An 18,825-nucleotide genomic window follows, 5' to 3' on the forward strand; every position below is an offset into this window, starting at 1 on the left:
GGACTAAAGGTGCACGCAGTGATTGAGCAGAATGGTCAATTAAACGTAAGTGAATGTCATTGTTAACCATGATTTTCCAATACAATGTTGCAACAAAAGTGACACCCTCAAAAGTGACACCCTCAAAAGTTTTAAGATCCCAGAACTACTTAATATTCAGATTTAACCTGCTTTTTAATACCAATTTGCTGCACTATCAGAATAAAATAACAGGGTTGTCAACATTGCACACAAGTCCTAGCTTTGAGAGTTCGGTCAAAAGTTACGTCAAATAGATGCATTCTCTCATGCCAAAACCACAATAGAATGCTAGTCAAGACTGTTCTGCTTATTCTAGTTACACAATGAGTGCATGGCAGAAAACTGCAGGTCTCTAATCTGTGATTTTACACTTGTTAAAAAATCAGACATCACAGGCCAGGAATTCATAACGTCATGATATGAGTTCCCTGCACCTGCCAAGAGCAGGCACGGCATAAATTTTATCCCATGCTGAAAAGCAGCAAATTATATCCATCACAATGTTAATAACTGGGGGATGGAGGGGGCACAGTCTGTGTCCATTGTACTGTTAGCAACAGCATCGTAAGTTTCAACAGCTAAATGATTAAGCTATCATAAATCACCTCTGTTCAGAACATGAAGGATGAGAAGGCACCTTAACTCAGTTAAACAATACGTGGCACTGCTTTCCCTCAAACATATGTCATAAGACATCCTTTAGTCTTTCATACACATCTCCCTTCCCAATGCATACTACCAAAAATGCATTAAATCAAATGCATATATGACAATGCACTGATTAGCTATAACTTTGAATTTGAAAGTTGTTTAATGATACAAGTTACTTCCAGGTGATGGAAGGTTCATTAACTATGATTATGCTTGACATATTTACTTAAATGTCCTGTCACAGAGATGTATGTCCATGTTAACACAAATGTTTTCCAACACACAGCAACAGATAAAGTCAGAAATATTCCTTCAGACAAATGCTTCCTGTATAGAATAATCCAATGCTAACAAATTACAAGATGGAATATTTTTGCAGTTACATAACTTTGGTCTTGCATAAAAATGCCTTTCATGCTTACTCAAACTGGAACTTACTGTATGCCCTTGGAATGTTTTGACTGGACGATCACAGCCAAGCCTGCACACGTGGATGCACATGTCTGTACTGCAGGATGCAAACGTAGTGTTATTCTGCCAATCCACATCCAACGCAGGAGCTGTGAAATAGCAAACTACACATAAGCAAGGAAGTCTAAACACAGAAAAACCATATAAATATCACAAACAAAAATCAGTGTGGTCTATTTCCAAGTTGCTAACTACACTTAGGATTGACACTACATGTTGATCTTCTGTTAAAGAAAGAACAACCTATAATTACATAGCAACCTTAATACAATTAAGATAATCAGACAAAAATGGAAGCTGAGTCAGAAAAAAAGGAGTGACAGGGTTGGTGTGGGGGAAGCAGGTGGATCATGTCTTGAGTTTCTGAAAGAAGTTCCTCAGACAAACTAAATAAGGGTCAACAATATGCAGTTGGAGGTGCAAAATAAACCAACATCTAAGAAATGCAGAGTTCTGGATAATCAATTCTTCATTCTGGGGGAATCTTCAATTGAGGGATTAGCCGGTTGAGAGCTGGAAGCCACTGCAGGACCATTTGGACAATTGTTGGAAATTGGGATAGATTAGAGTAAAGGGATCGATTAGAACAACAATTGGGAAGAAAAGATTGGGGAGGAAGTACTCTGGGGTTGGCAGAGAGGCAGCAATGAAGAGACAGTTTGCTTGAGAGGCTGGGGATATCATTTTTTTCTTCTCCTGGTATTCACATGATTCTGTAAAATGCACTTACCTGCTACATTGGTTGTTCATAGAACATAGAACATTACAGCACAGTACGGGCCCCTTCGGCCCTCGATGTTGTGCCGACCTGTCATACCGATCTCAAGCCCATCTAACCTACACTATTCCATGTACGTCCATATGCTTGTCCAATGATGACTTAAATGTACTTAAAGTTGGCGAATCTACAACCGTTGCAGGCAAAGCGTTCCATTCCCTTACTACTCTCTGAGTAAAGAAACTACCTCTGACATCTGTCCTATATCTTTCACCCCTCAATTTAAAGCTATGCCCCCTAGTGCTCGCCTTTACCATCCTAGGAAAAAGGCTCTCCCTATCCACCCTATCTAACCCTCTGAATATTTTATATGTCTCAATTAAGTCACCTCTCAACCTTCATCTCTCTAACGAAAACAGCCTCAAGTCCCTCAGCCTTTCCTCGTACGACCTTACCGCCATACCAGGCAACATCCTAGTAAATCTCCTCTGCACCCTTTCCAAAGCTTCCACATCCTTCTTATAATGCGGTGACCAGAACTGTACGCAATACTCCAAGTGCGGCCGCACCAGAGTTTTGTACAGCCTCAGCATAACCTCTTGGTTCTGAAACTTGATCCCTCCATTAATAAAAGCTAAAACACTGTATGCCTTCTTAACAGCCCTGTCAACCTGGGTGACAACTTTCAAGGATCTGTGTACATGGATACCGAGATCTCTCTGCTCATCTACACTACCAAGAATCTTACCATTAGCCATGTACTTTGCCTTCCGGTTACTCCTATCAAAGTGCATCACCTCACATTTGTCTGCATTAAACTCCATTTGCCACCTCTCAGCCCAGCTCTGCAGCTTGTCTATGTCTCTCTGCAACCTACAGCATCCTTCGTCACTATCCACAACTCCACCGACCTTAGTGTCGTCTGCAAATTTACTAACCCATCCTTCTACGCCCTCATCCAGGTCATTTATAAAAATGACAAACAGCAGTGGACCCAACACCGACCCTTGCGGTACACCACTCGTAACTGGTCTCCAGGATGAACATTTCCCATCAACTACCACCCTCTGTCTTCTTTCAGCAAGCCAATTTCCGATCCAAACTGCTGTATCTCCCACAATCCCATTCCTCCGCATTTTGTACAATAGCCTATTGTGGGGAACCTTATTGAACACCTTGCTGAAATCCATATACACCACATCAACCGGTTTACTCTCATCTACTTGTTTGGTCATCTTCTCAAAGAACTCAATAAGGTTTGTGAGGCACAACCTACCCTTCACAAAACCGTGCTGATTGTCCATAATCAATTTATTCTTTTCTAGATGAGTATAAATCCTATCCCTTATAACCTTTTCCAACACCTTACCAACAACTGACGTAAGGCTCACTGGTCTATAATTGCCAGGGTTGTCTCTACTCCCCTTCTTGAACAGGGGAACCATATTTGCTATCCTCCAGTCATCTGGCACTATTCCTGTAGACAATGACGAGTTAAAGATCAATGCCAAAGGCTCGGCAATCTCCTCCCTGGCTTCCCAGAGGATTCGAGGATAAATCCCATCCAGCCCAGGGGACGTATCTATCTTCACGCTCTGTCGGATTTCTAATACCTCTTCCTTGTGAACCTCAATCCCACCTAGTCTAGTAGCCTGTATCTCAGTATTCTCCTCGACAACATTGTTGTTTTCTACAGTGAATACTGTCGAAAAATATTCATTTAGTGCTTCCCCTATCTCCTCTGACTCCACACACAACTTCCCACTACTATGTTTGATTGGCCCTAATCTTACTTTCGTCATTCTTTTATTCCTTAAATACCTATAGAAAGCCTTAGGGTTTACCCTGATCCTATCTGCCAACAACTTCTCATGTCTCCTCCTGGCTCTTCTGAGCTCTCTCTTTAGGTCTTTCCTGGCTACCTCGTAGCCCTCAAGTGCCCTAACTGAGCCTTCACATTTCATCCTAACATAAGCCTTCTTCTTCCTCTTGACCAGAGATTCCACTTCCTTCGTAAACCATGGCTTGTGCGCTCTACCGCTTCCTCCCTGCCTGACAGGTACATACTTATCTAGGACACACAGGAGCTTTTCCTTGAATGGGCTCCACATTTCTAATGTGCCCCTCCCCTGCAGTATCCTTCCCCATCCTATGCTCCCTAAATCTTGCCTAATCTCATCGTAATTGCCTTTCCCCCAAGCTTTAACTCTTGCCCAGTGGTATACACCTATTCCTTTCCATCACTAAAGTAAACATAACAGAATTGTGATCGCTATCACCAAAGTGCTCACCTACTTCCAAATCTAACACCTGGCCGGGCTCATTACCCAGTACCAAATCTAATGTGGCTTCACCCCTTGTTGGCCTATCTACATGCTGTGTCAGGAAGCCCTCCTGCACACACTGGACAAAAACTGACCCATCTATAGTACTCGAACTATAGTGTTCCCAGTTAATATTTGGAAAGTTGAAGTCCCCCATGACAACTACCCTGTCTCTCTCACTCGTATCGAGAATCATCTTTGCTATCCTTTCCTCTACATATCTGGAACTATTCGGAGGCGTATAGAAAACTCCCAACAGGTGACCTCTCCTTTCCTGTTTCTAACCTGCCTCCTGCCTCCATTTTACTGCCAGGAGTCTTGAGTGCTGGGAAGCCCAGCCTTTCAGTACTACACTTAAAACAGGCTCCCAGCTGCACTGTGGAAGCGTGATTTAATTATAACAGTAAAGCGTCCTGCCTCAAGAGTGGAATGGAAGCATACTACCTAAATTGAGATCAAATAAATGGCAGCAGATGCTTAAAGAGCAGCATTTTGTAATTTAAACCTTTCTGAAAATCTCCCCCAGCCCTTTGGGTCCTTAGTGGGGTGTGTTTAACGTCAACCTTGACAATTCTGTTTCTTTCTTCAAAATGCTGATTTGTCCTGTGGTATTTCTTTACTACAGCTTCTGTTTGTATTTCAGATATTCACCATCTGCAGTACTCTGCATTTCTTTTTTATTATTGTAATGAGTTTTTTCATGTTAGAAAATCTGTGATATATTGTGATCATAAATGGATGAATCCAACTGTCTGAAAGTTTTTTTGATATTCATAACAACTGTCATGGGTAAGTTTTTTCTAAAAAAAGTTGAAAAGGCTCTATTTTAAACACAGAACAGTGTGAACTTGTGTTCTGAAGAAGGGTCACTGGATCTGAAATGTTAACTCTGATTTTTTTCCACAGGTGTTTGCTGACCTGCTGAGTTTTTTTCAGCAATTTCTGCTTTATGTTGCTGATTTCCAGCATTTACAGTTCTTTTGGCTTTGCATGTTAAAATAGCCGCTCTTCCTACATCAATTTATTACACTGACTTTTGGTCCCCAATTTTGTCAGGATCAGAACCTGACAGGAAACAGTATCACCTGCATGCAGGCACATACTGCTATTGAGGCCAAATAACACCAAACTGGTAGAAATTTTAAACAGGTGACATTTTCCTGCTGGTTCTGTCTCTGCAGACACCGCAATGTATCAATGGAGAGGCAAAAACCAGCTTAGCTAGGCCCTGGCTCCAATTTGCCAATGCCTGCTTGGAATATGATTTTGGTGATCCTAAAACACGTAGTGTAAATGAATGAAGACTATAGACACAAAAAGATTTCATACCCATAGACTTACAAATAGCAAACAAAAAGATTCAAAAAGTCCGAACTTAAAAGTTAATGTTTTCTATTTACTTTTCTAAAAATGCATTAGACTTTGGAACAGTACAGCACAGGACCAGATCCTTCGGTCCACCTTCGACCGTTCTGCATCGACCGTGATGCCATTCTAAACTAATCCCATCTACCTGCACATGGTCCATTTCCCTCCAATCCCTATCCATTCAAGTGTCTGTCTAGACTCCTCTTAAACACTGCTGTCTTATTTGCTTCTACCATCTCTCCTGGTGACATGCTCCAGACACTTATCATTCTCTGTGTGGAAAAAACGCCTCACCTACATCCTTTAAACTTTTCCCCTCTCATCTTAAACCTATATCCCCTAGCATTAGACATTTTCACTCCAACTAGCTAACTTATCCATGCCTCTTATAATTTTATATACTTTTATCTGGTTACCCCTCAGCCTTCTTCTCTTTGGCAAAAACAATCCAAGTTTGTTCAACCTCCCCTTGTAGCCAATACACTCCAAACTTGGCAATTTACTGGCAAATCTCTTTTGTATCCTCTCCAAAACTTCCACATCCTCCCTACGGTGGTGACCAGAATTACACACAATATTCCAAATGTGTCCTAAAGTTTTATAGAGCTGAAACACACCACTTGCCCAGCTTTTATACTCAGTGTCCCAACTGATGAAGGCAAACATGCCTTTCATCTTCTTTACCACTTTATTCATTTGTATTGTTACTTTCAGGGAGCTATGGACTTGCATCCCAAGATCTCTTTATATATCAATGCTCCTAAGGGAGCTGCCATTTATTGTATATTTTCCATCTGCATTTGACCTCCCAAAATGATCACCTCACACTTGTCTAGATTAAACTCCATCTGCCAATTCCCTGCCCAACTTTCTAACTATTCGTATCCTTTGGCAAGCTTCTTTGCTATCCAATACTCCACCAACATATTCATCCAAATCATTTATGTCTATTGAAAACAACAGAGGTCACAGCATTGATCCTTGTGGAACACCACTGGTCAGAACTCCAGTAAGGGAAACACCCTTCAACAATCAATTTTCTATGACCAAGTCAATTTTGTATCTGACTTACCAACTCCCTGAGGATCCCATGTTAATTGATCTTCTGGACCTGCCTACCATGACAGACCTTGTCAAATGCTTTTGTAAAGTCCACATAGACCCATCCATTCTCAATTATCTTCGTCACTTCTTAAAATAAATCAGTCAACTTTGTGAGATTAGACCTCCCCTGCACAAAACCATGCTCACAATCCCCAGTAAGTCCATTCTTTTCCAATTGTAAGTAAATCCTGTCTCTATGAATCTTCTCCGACAATTTCCCTACCACTGATGTGAGGCCCACCATCTGATAATTTCCTGGATTATCTTGCTGTCGTTCTTAAAGGAACAACACTGACTATTCTCCAGTTTTCTGGGACCTCACCTGTAGCTAAAGAGGATACAAAGATCTCTGTCAATGCCCCAGCAATCTTCTCCCTTACCTCCTTCAGTACCCTAGGATAGATCCAATCAGGCCCTGGAGACTTATCTACTTTAATGTTTTTCAAGACACCCAACACCGCCTCCTCTTTAGTATCTTGGAATATGCCCTAGAATATCAAATAAAACCCTCCCTAATCTTACTGTCATCCATGTCCTTCTCCTTGATGAATAACAAAGCAAAATACTCAAAGGTATTTCTTCTCACTTCCTCTGACTCCATGCATAAATTCCCAGTTTATCCTTGAGTGGGCCTACACTACCATATATAATGACTTGGGATTCTCCTTAATCCTACTTACCAAGGACATTTCATGGCCTCTATTAGCCCTTCTAATTCTTTGTTTAGGTATTTTTTGCTTCCTTTATATTCCTTAGGTTTGAGAGAGGGACTCACGATTAGCGTATTGCCTCCCAGGTACCAGGGTGCGTGATGTCTCTGATCGTGTTTTTGGGATCCTTAAGGGGGAGGGGGAGCAGCCCCAAGTCATGATCCACATTGGCACCAACGACATAGGTAGGAAGAGAGACGGGGATTTAAGGCAGAAATTCAGGGAACTAGGATGGAAGCTGACAGCTAGGACGAACAGAGTTGTTGTCTCTGGTTTGTTGCCCATGCCACGTGCTAGTGAGGCGAGGAATAGGAAGACAGAGGAGCTGAACACGTGGCTACAGGGATGGTGCAGGAGGGAGGGTTTTGGATTCTTGGATAATTGGGGCTCTTTCTGGGGTAGGTGGGACCTCTACAAGCAAGATGGTCTTCACCTGAACCAGAGGGGTACCGATATCCTGGGGGGGATATTTGCTAAGGCTGTTCGGGTGGGTTTAAACTAATTCAGCAGGGGGATGGGCACCAAAATTGTATTTTGACTATAGAAAAGGTTGAGAGTAGGGTGGTCCAAAATAAAGTTTCAGGGAAGCATCTAACAAATAAATTCTGCCAAATCTAAGCCCCTTGCAATAAATGAGTCTTAGTTTATATTCGGCAAATTAGAATCGCACACTACAACAACTCTTTTGTTTTTACATTTCCCATGATTTGCCTAGATATCTGTTCCTATATCTTCTGCTTGCTGTTGGGAGGCCTATAATATAATCCCATCAGACTGACTACACCGTTTTATTCCTATATCTATATGACCTCAGTAGATGAGTCCTCCAAGATGTCCTCTCTTAGTACAGCTGTGACATTTTGTTGAATCAGTAATGCAACTTCCCCCCCCCGTTACATCTCTTGTTATCATGTCTCTTGTACCTAAATCCTGAATGTTGAGCTGCCAGTTCTATCCTTCTCTCAATCAAATTTCTATACTAGCTACAACATCTTAATTCCATGTAACAATCCAGGTTCTAAGCTCATCTGCCTGACCTGTTACAGTCCTTGCATGAAAATAAATACAATTCAGACCACCAGTCCCACCACATTCATTAACCTGTCCTGCCTTTTCTTCCTATGTGACTTATCTGACTTTACCTCTACTTTCTCAATTATATTGGTTCCCACATCTTTGCCACACTAATTAAAACCATCGCAGCTGGCATTAGCAAACTTCCCTGCAAGGATATTGGTGCCCCTCTATTGACATGTTTTCATTTCCAGAACTAATGTGTCTAACCTGAATGAGCAAAAAATAGTTTTAAAATATTCAGTATATTTGCAAATATAAGAGAAACACATTAAAATGCAGCCCTCTGTAACCTATCCTTTTTGTACCGGTCCCTCCTGCTCTGAAAGAGATCCCAATGATCCTGATATCTGAAGCCCTCCCTCCTACACCATGAGATGCATTCAACTGTATTATTTTCCAAATTTCTGGCCTCACTAGCCATTGCTGCTTGTTTATATCAGCATTAATATAATAGTCTAATGATGTGGACATATACATTACAAGACTTATTAAAGTTTCAGAGATAATGGGAACTGCAGATGCTGGAGAATCCAAGATAATAAAGTGTGAAGCTGGATGATCACAGCAGGCCAAGCAGCATCTCAGGACTCCCGAGATGCTGCTTGGCCTGCTGTGTTCATCCAGCTTCACACTTTATTATTAAAGTTTCAGGTGTCTTTTCATAATGTGCAAAATAAACTTCAGAACTCAAAAGATTATCCCCTTTCTACTCAAAAACCTGATCAGATCCACAGTTTGAAAAAGACAGCAATGCTCTTGCAGATTCCATTATATTTTGGAGATTCTGTTATAATTACTGCTATTGCCATGACATGCTGGACTTCAGATGAAAAGACAGGCTAGCAATTTATTTTCCGTTCTTGAAAAGGATTCCACTATCAACCACGCCAAAAGATGAAAGCATGCTCTCTCTACTTGCTATTAGCAAGTGAAATGAAATCAAGTGAAATTACTGAGAGCAACCTTAACCTCGTTCCTAATTGTTAGAGGCTTATAACAGTAAATTGACCCTAATTCCTTAAAAGCACTAAAAGGGGTCGGAAATGGCTGGTGCAGAAAATGAAATCATAGACTATGGCAAGTAAAGGCGTTGTTTAAGTGACATCTTTTCATGAAAAGTAAAGGGAACTCTGTTATATCAGACTTCGTAGCACATGATAAGTCTGCAAGGTATTGACACGTTTTCCTTTCCAGAACGAGTGTGTCTAACCTGGATGAGCAAAAAATAATTTTTAAAACTCAGTATAAGTGTAAATATAAGAGAAACGCATTGAAAGGTGGCTCGACAATTTGTAAATGAGTCATCAGTTCCTAATTTGCACCGCAGGCTTAAAAACCTTCCCTAATCTACTGCAAATCTTTTGTTAAAAATCACACACAGCTAAGTTCCATCATTGGTGCTTTGTTCAGAAATCTCCAAAGTGTATTTCTAAGAATGTTAATTGACAATGTCTAGAATACAATGGCACAAGGCTCACTTGTTTCAAACTTCTGACAATTAACAAGTAAAACTCAGGTGTCATTTATACACATGCAAAAAAAAAACTATGGAAAAAGTAACTCTTGCAGCCACCTGAAAATCTAGTAGTACTGTTACAAGGAACTGGACAACACCTTTTATTTTAAAGAAATGCCTGTCTATAATAGGTTTACTACATCTCAAAGAAATACTTCAAACAGCAAATTCAAATTTGAAATGTAGTGACAATGAGCAATTGCATCTGTCGTTTTGCAAACAGCAATGTTGCACAGTTAAATCCAGTTTTGATTATGTATTAAAGGGCAGAACAAGAAGACAACTGTCAGTATATCTTTAAGAATATAAACAGTAGAAGCATCAGTGTGAACGCTTTCAGAGCCCAGGTAGGTGCCCTACAGCTTCCAGATTTCATCATGTGAATTCACAAGGAGTCATTTTGGCCATCGCATCCCTCAATAGCAACGAACCTCTCAATGTTCACACTACTGAAGTCACAAAATCTGAGCTGGTATCTTTAATACTGGCTTGAATTATGGAATAATCTCAAGGAAAGAGCAGATGGAATGTGGAATGGGGGCAGGTGCTAAATGCCAATTATGGTATATTGGGAGAGGTCTTCTGCTCTGTTATGGCAATGCTGATATGCTACAGCAATGCATATTTGGAAATTACACTATAGCAACCAAAGTAGACGATTCTCCCTTAAAGTACAATACTTATACTGGAACTTTTAACAGGTTCACGGGCAGACATAGTAGCATATTTTGCATAATCTTATTACCTAACAGAAACATTTATACTTGCTCTGGGACCATGCATTTCAATTTGTCTTTGCCAAGTGGGCTTTCTCTTTTTAAAAAGAATGATCTAATACCATGGAACATTCTGAAAACTTAAAATACCAGACATTTTGTTTAATCAGCCCAAATGCTACTACAGTTCCTGCACATTCTTGCAAATATTTAGTTGATTAAAATACTTCTTAATTTCAAAATGCACAAGAATTAAGTTTAAATTGTTTCCAATTTCTTGTTTTGAGACATCACTGAAAAATTTGTATTCTCTGGAAACTGCTTGTTTCAAGTTGCAAACACTGAAGGTTCAGTTGATGAAGACACAGGTTTAACTTACAGTTGAACTAGAGGCACATGGAAGCCCAAAATTCAACTCTGATCTGTGCTGATGTAGGCACTGGAGTACTTTAACTGTTTTGTTGAGTTCTGTGTAAGAACAGTAATCAAGGTTTTAGCTCTGAGCACTGGATACAGACTGAAAATACAGTACTAAAATTGACATCCAGTATAGATGGGATCAGACTTGTCTCATTGTAATGTGCTGTTGTTCAGGATATTTCTAAGACATGCGAGAAAGACGATATGAAGTCTGCAGTTTTTGCCATTCCAGAAAAATCAGTTGTGTATGAATATAGGTTGAACTCTTAAGAGTTCAACAACTACTCATTTGAAAGGGAAAGTATATCTGGAATATTGGCTTAACCATGCTATAGTTTTTTTTGCCCATGCTATTCTTTGAAGATAATGTAAACTATTAGTTTTCCCAAATGAACAGAATTAAGATTATGCTGAACAAATGATAAGTTAACGAAAGTAACTTGAATGGAAACATTATTTTGCTACCAGATAGTTATGTAAACCATCCTAAACAAGTGAAGGAAAATAATCATTATGGAAATCACATAAATGTAATCACTTAATACAATAAATGAGAGCCCTGGAGATATTCGCTCATAAAAACTACGTTTTTAATTATACTGCTTTTGAAACAAGCTCACAAATGAGATTTTGAATTGCAATACATTTTGGAATTTGTGTTGCTGAATCACATCAAACCAATCTGAAATGTTGTGTGTGTGTGTGAGATAAATGCAATATTTTCTAATAGAGAGACACCCTGAAATTTATTATTATTAAAGAACTGTGCACTCCAAACTCAAGTACAGCAACTGATCTTAACAGTAACCTTCCATCTTTCCAGGTTTGCATGTGGTGAGTTCATCCAAAAACTGATTTTTAAATTTATTGGATGTGAGTTTGCTCGCTGAGCTGGAAGGTTAGTTTTCAGACATTTTGTCACCATTCTAGGTAACATCATCAGTGAGCCTCCGACGAAGCGCTGGTGTTATGTCCCGCTTTCTACTTATCTGGTTAGGTTTCCTTGGGTTGGTGATGTCACTTCCTGCGTTGAATTCATTTCCTGTTCTTTTTCTCAGGGGATGGTAGATTGGCTCCACATCAATGTGTTTGTTGATGGAGTTCCGGTTGGAATGCCATGCTTCTAGGAATTCTCGTGCGTGTCTCTGTTTGGCTCGTCCTAGGATGGATGTGTTGTCCCAATCAAAGTGGTGTCCTTCCCCATCTGTACGTAAGGATACGAGTGATAGTGGGTCGTGTCGTTTTGTGGATAGTTGATGTTCATGTATCCTGGTGGCTAGCTTTCTGCCAGTTTGTCCACTGTAGTGTTTGTCACAGTTCTTGCAAGGTATTTTGGAGATGACGTTTGTTTTGTTTGTTGTCTGTATAGGGTCTTTTAAGTTCATCAGCTGCTGTTTTCGTGTGTTGGTGGGTTTGTGGGCTACACAAGCACACCAGCACACTAAATCAGCAGCTGATGAACTTAAAAGACCCTATACAGACAACAATCAAAACAAACGTCATCTCCAAAATACCTTGCAAGAACTGTGACAAACACTACAGTGGACAAACTGGCAGAAAGCTAGCCACCAGGATACATGAACATCAACTATCCACAAAACGACATGACCCACTATCACTCGTATCCTTACGTACAGATGAGGAAGGACACCACTTTGATTGGGACAACACATCCATCCTAGGATGAGCCAAACAGAGACACGCACAAGAATTCCTAGAAGCATGGCATTCCAACCGGAACTCCATCAACAAACACATTGAATTGGAGCCAATCTACCATCCCCTGAGAAAAAGAACAGGAAATGAATTCAATGCAGGAAGTGACATCACCAACCCAAGGAAACCTAACCAGATAAATAGAAAGCGGGACATAACACCAGCGCTTCGTCGGAGGCTCACTGATGATGTTACCTAGAATGGTAACAAAATGTCTGAAAACTAACCTTCCAGCTCAGCGAGCAAACTCACATCCAGAACCTCAACCTGATCTACAAATCTTCTTTAAATTTACTCTCTGTGCATATACCTTGTTGCCCTATACAGCCACAGACCGACTTCACTTGCCAACAATTTCCCTTTATTTTTCGAATTTTACTTAATACTAGGTTCAATATTGTTTTGCAAGGAATGAGTGAGATATTGACCTTCACACATTAACCCTGGGGAACCTGTGTCACCCAATAAGATTATATCATATTACAGAATGCAGTATATATTGAAGAAACCAGAAGTTTCAGTATGAAATGAACATGAACAGTCTGAAGTCCATTCGCTTAGGAAATGAACATGGCTTGGGTCATGGTCACATAGGTTAGCAATTCAACTCAAAGATAATTAGTAATGGAAGTTGAAAAAGATCAGCATCGTGCACAATTGTGTCCTTAACGCAGATTGTCGGAACGGAGTAAAGTGAATTTTGCTCTGATCAAACTGTTTCTTTTTAAACTGTGCTTGGTGTTGATACTGATTCAACATTCCTTAATTTGATGAGCACAAAGGCCAATGATTATTTTATGTAGTAAAAAGATCAGCTTTTCAAATTAATTAGTGGTTTTAAAAAAAATCAGTGTTTGCAGAGCTGGTAGCATTTCTATGAGATTAACACGTAGTGCTGAATTCAAAATGTTACATCCTGCAAAGCACTAAGTTTTTCAATATGCGCCTTCAAATTTTGCACATTGTCAAGGACGATTACGGAGGTCAAATGAAAAACTGACAATTCAAAGAGGTACTGTGGACACATTGTAAATACATTAGGAAGTGATTATACCACTTAAATCTCATCTCCCTCATATTAAACTCTTCCAACTTGGGTAATCAAGCATGTGAGTTATAGAGCTGACAGTTCATCATCATTACTGCAAATTTGGAATGGTAAACCAGTCAGTAATGTCTATGTGTTTATATCTGAAATGAAGAGATCTCTGATAAAGTGAATGCCATCCACTGTACTAAGTAAATCTACTTAAAAACCAATCTGAAGAAATTAAATACTGGATTTTACTCAACAGAATTGTGTGGAGTTTGCAATATTCTCCCCATGCCCATACGGTTTCTGCCAGGTGTTCTGGTTTCCTCCCACAGTCCAAAGGTGGAGGTTAGGTGGATTGGCCATCGTAAATCAGCCCGTAGTGTCCAGGATGTGCAAGCCATATGAATTTCCATAGTAAATGCAGGGTTATGAGGATAGAGTGAAGAGCTGGGTCTGGGTGGGATGCTTTTCAGAGACCTTCTTCATTAACTGAAAATGGACAGAGGTCCATAAAAAAATCCAGACCAACAACTCCACAAAACAAACAGCACTGCAAGGTCAACTTTCTTTCTCGCTAAATATGAGTGGATGACAAGATTTTCCAGGAGTTTTGTAAACTGGCAGAGACACACTTTTGACAGAATTATATAGATTCTATGCAATTCTACAGAACAACGTTGTGATTGCCTGCTTGCAGTACACTACTCTCAAAGCTTACAAGGTTGTATACTGCAGCATATCTTTTTACCTGAATGAAATGGAAATTGTTGCTTAGCTTCGCCTGTATGAGCATCCCAAATTATTGTTGTCTGAAAAGAAATGAGTGAAATTTTTAGTCTCAGAGAAAAAACATGATGGACTGCAAGGTAGATGAAAAATGAAAATAGCAATCAATAACCAGTTACGTTCTCCTGATTGTTGCAGTTTTTGTCTTCACAGGAGAGAAAATAACTAGATGGCAATCACAGAGAAGTTTACACTCAGAAGATGGGAAAATCAGTTAATCTAACAGAAAGGTCCAATATTTGCTTCTCTGCAAACTGTTACTGCATTTCATTCATACCTTATCAACGCCTGCACTGAGAATATAATTTCCCTTCTTGTTCCATTTTAAAGCAAAGATGGGCCCTTTATGTTGTCCGAGGGTGCTTGCAAGGTTGCCTGAAAAAAAAAATAAGTTTACTGGAAAATTCAATAGGAATCTACATTGTTAAAATATCAAATATTCAAACTCATGATTTACCATCCTTTGTCCATATTCTTGCAAATCCATCATACGATCCTGTGGCCAAGAGTGTTCCATCACTCTGGAAAACAAACACATCATGCTGGTAGTATCTTCCATCACCAACACACCAAATTCATCCTTATAACAAGGAAAACAGCCTGCATTTAATACAATCCTTTAACACAATGAATACTGCAAAACAAATCTCAAGAAGTAAAACAGTTACTGGCCAACAATGGAGAAATTAAGGGAAGAGTCTGAAGGCATGGTCAAAAAGATAAGTTTAAGGGTGTTTTTGAAATAGCAAAACTGGAGAGATTTAGTGAGGATGTTCTAGTTGATTGAACAAAACAGCCGAGACCCTGCCAGCAGAGTGAATGGGAGATTTAAAGGAGGCCAGAGATGCAAGAGTAGAGAAGGCTGCAGACAGAGAACATGTAAATCATGGAGGTACCTGTAAAAGATGACAAATATTTTCAGTTCACTGTGTCAGGAAGCCAATTCAAGTCAGAGAGAATAGTGATAGGCAATTGCCAAACTGGGCAGAGATATTGCAGGATATGGATGAATTGGAGTTTATATACTGTGGAACTCAAGATGCCAGCAAAATAAAAAAAGTACTGTTGATGTCTCGAGATTGGATGAAGTAGAAGCACTGCAGACAGTCTGAGTAATGGAAATTATATAGGATTTTAAATTCATCCTAGAACTTGTACTGGGGACAGTTGGAACCACTGTGAAATTCTAGTGGGAGTTGAAGAGAATGAGCTGGATATTATGTGGCCTGACTAGGTACACTTTTGGTAGCACGGGATGGCATCACGTACAATAGGTCAGGTGCCAATCCACCAAAGTCCCGCTTGCCCTGATTATATACAGGACAGATACACACTTGAATTGGCAGTGCATCCAAAATACTTATTTTAAAAAAATGGTTAATCAATCTCACTAAAAGATCAAGTGACCCTGACAATACGTTGCCCATGTCAAACTACAGCTGGTGGGTAGAGTTGAGTGGCAGTCCATTTCTAAAAGCACAGGGGTGAAGATGACCTCATTAAGGAGAAGTGTTGAACTTCTGCAGTTAGACAGCTTAGCTCTCCTGCTGAATGTTAAGCTGCTGGATATGCTTCTTCCAGGAAGTGGCTAGCTCTCCGTTTCCCACTAACTTTCTACCTCACCATTCCAGTCTTATCAATATTATGTCTGCCTTTAATCCTGTAATAAATTGGAGCAGGAAACCCGGTATGGATAGAGTAGGAAATCTTGTATTGATATAAAAGTGGAGCAGAAAATCTGATTGTTACTGCTGTGCAAGGGTAAACCAAATATTGGATACTTTTAAGATAAATGAAATAGGAGGCCAGTCACAATAGTGTCTTTACAGTAAGCATTCACTCCTCGATCTCTAACAGAAAACTAATGCTAAAATGTCAAATTTTCCCGTTACGTAGGTGAAGTGCTATTTCCTCTAATGAATCCTATCTAATACAGCCTAAGAAATGGGTGAGAATTTGCCTTTGTTTTAATTTTAAATTTGATTCAGCAGTCTTGCTAACTCTATTCACATCACATTAACTGGTCCCATACAAAGGACACTATTAGCATCTTCACTGCAGTATCTAGTGCTGGAAATATGCCAGATTACATCATAATTGCAGCTATGCGGAATGGGTGTGGACTATGTAGTATGCACACTCGTAACAATAATAGTTAAGGTCAGTCATGAATTTCACCTTTAGCAGGGGAAAGTCATTTAATACAGTAAACCATATTAGCAAGTGTGCCTTAGTGCATCATGTTAACTGTTTGGTCTGACTCATCATTGTGGGATTAAAATATGCATAGCTGTTATTATTTTTGCATGCTGGTTCAAAATTCATTTCTGCACCTTGATTTAAAATTTTCTGCCTGGTTTTCAAATTCCCTCCATTCCCTTGCCCCTTCCTACACTTGTAATTTCCTACAACCCTCCAAGTTATCCATGGTCCTCCAACACTCGTCTTTTCAGCACCCCTGATGTTAATTGCCCCATTACTGACAGCCACGGATTTTACAATGTTTGAGTGGGAAATCACTTTAATACTTAAGCATTGAAAACAAATCCTAAAGGTATGAAAAACTAACTGCTGACTCTAAGATTAATCTGTTAGTTTAAAAATAAACAAATGAGAATTTAATTGCATAAAAAAATTTTGTTGTTCATAATTGGCAGACCTACTAGTAAGGGATCCACCTCAGTGAACCAAATTTACAAGAGTTACAGTGTGCAAAAGTGACTGGTCATTAAGTTTTCACCACATGGGGCATTACATGAATGCTGCATTCCACACTGTGTGATAGTTTTTTTTCCTGTACTGCAAATGGTCCTCTTCATCCCAAAATAATACAAAATTACACCGTGCATTATTTTATAATCATTAACCTACAAAGACTACTTATGAGAGCATTATATCAGATTCCTAATGAGGTTAAGGTGTATACTTCTGAAAATTAAAGTCTGAGTTAATGGTTAATAGGTTTCCATTAGAAGGAGTCACAAAAGGGTAACTAATTGGTTTTACAACCATAGCAACTTACATTCCAGTCAAGTGATGTAACATCTTTATTGCTAGGAACATCTTGCCCGCCTTCTCTGATGCAATGCCTAAGTACTAATTGAGTGGGGCCACTGTTGCTGTTTTCATTGAGGTTCCATATTCTTGCAGTGGAGTCTCCAGAACTATAAATGTAAAAAGACACTTGTTAAAATTTCTCCCTCACCCTTTCTATGTTAACAGTTTCTAATTTGGGGATCTGGCATTTTTCAAACAGTGATGACTTGAATATGACTGCTGAAGTCTCGCAGGGGAAACGACAAGCTCGACAGCTAAATGCTGTGTACACCGCTAGATGGCAAGGTGCTGCCATAAGCAGTTGACGACAAATTTAGTGCTCCAAATCTTGGTCACCATGTAGCGGTGAGACAAGTGGGCATAATCTGCAGAAAAATTACATAATTATTCAACACTGACCACACAATGATGATTAATTTTATTTTACCAAAAGCCTTTCCTAATTACTTCATGTTTGAAATTATAGAGCTAATACTCCTGCTCGAGATTTTTCATTAGTTTAAACATTAACTTCCTGTTTATCGGCTGTGTTTATATAGTACAACAAATAGCTTTGGGGTTTTTAATCCCTGAAAGTTCCAATTAATGGCTTATTTCATTTTTATGCAATAAGCCAGCAGCATGATTTCCAACAATTTAGATTTTAAAACATGTGCATGATCGAAATTTTTAGTTGCAATATAACAAAGATTTTTCAAATTAACTTGACAGTATATTTAACGACTTGTTTCCATATTTAGACTTCTACCCAGTTAAAAATGTTAACTTTAATGAAAATTATAATGTCATACTTTCTTTGTGTAACATCTTTGTTTGCCACTGAAATGATTAAATTCACAAGTAAATTCAATTTTTTTCAGTGTTTTATGCATTGATAACAACATGAATTAAAGAGTATGGTTAAAAAAATTATCCTCCTCGTATTCCATAGAAGCGAATCTATTGCATTCAAACTCAGCATTTCACTTCATTTCCTTCATTTGATCTATTATACCAACATAAACAGATTCGAAAATGCAGATATCAGTGATTTACAAAATATGCTCAAAATATTTGATCTTAAAAGTCTGTCCTGTTTAAATTGGGTACACAGGGCAGTGTAAGGAGATGGAGTTCATCTGGATAATTAAGCAA

At 39.3% G+C, this 18,825-nt stretch overlaps 1 protein-coding gene across 9 annotated transcripts in view; it reads right to left on the reverse strand.

Annotated features, from left to right (window-relative positions):
- The window catches only part of LOC125453489 (F-box-like/WD repeat-containing protein TBL1X), a 362,600-nt gene that overhangs the window by 10,060 nt on the left and 333,715 nt on the right, over nucleotides 1–18,825 (reverse strand). For all 9 annotated transcript variants that reach the window (XM_048533168.2, XM_048533165.2, XM_048533166.2 and 6 more), the window contains 5 exons: nucleotides 17,657–17,798; nucleotides 15,092–15,155; nucleotides 14,912–15,009; nucleotides 14,597–14,657; nucleotides 1,111–1,232 (listed from right to left, as the gene is read on the reverse strand). In XM_048533168.2, the coding sequence (XP_048389125.1) occupies nucleotides 1,111–1,232; nucleotides 14,597–14,657; nucleotides 14,912–15,009; nucleotides 15,092–15,155; nucleotides 17,657–17,798 (487 nt within the window). The remainder of the gene's footprint in view (nucleotides 1–1,110; nucleotides 1,233–14,596; nucleotides 14,658–14,911; nucleotides 15,010–15,091; nucleotides 15,156–17,656; nucleotides 17,799–18,825) is intronic.

This window comes from Stegostoma tigrinum, chromosome 6 (assembly GCF_030684315.1).
Source record: "Stegostoma tigrinum isolate sSteTig4 chromosome 6, sSteTig4.hap1, whole genome shotgun sequence".
Taxonomy (NCBI): Eukaryota; Metazoa; Chordata; class Chondrichthyes; order Orectolobiformes; family Stegostomatidae; genus Stegostoma; species Stegostoma tigrinum.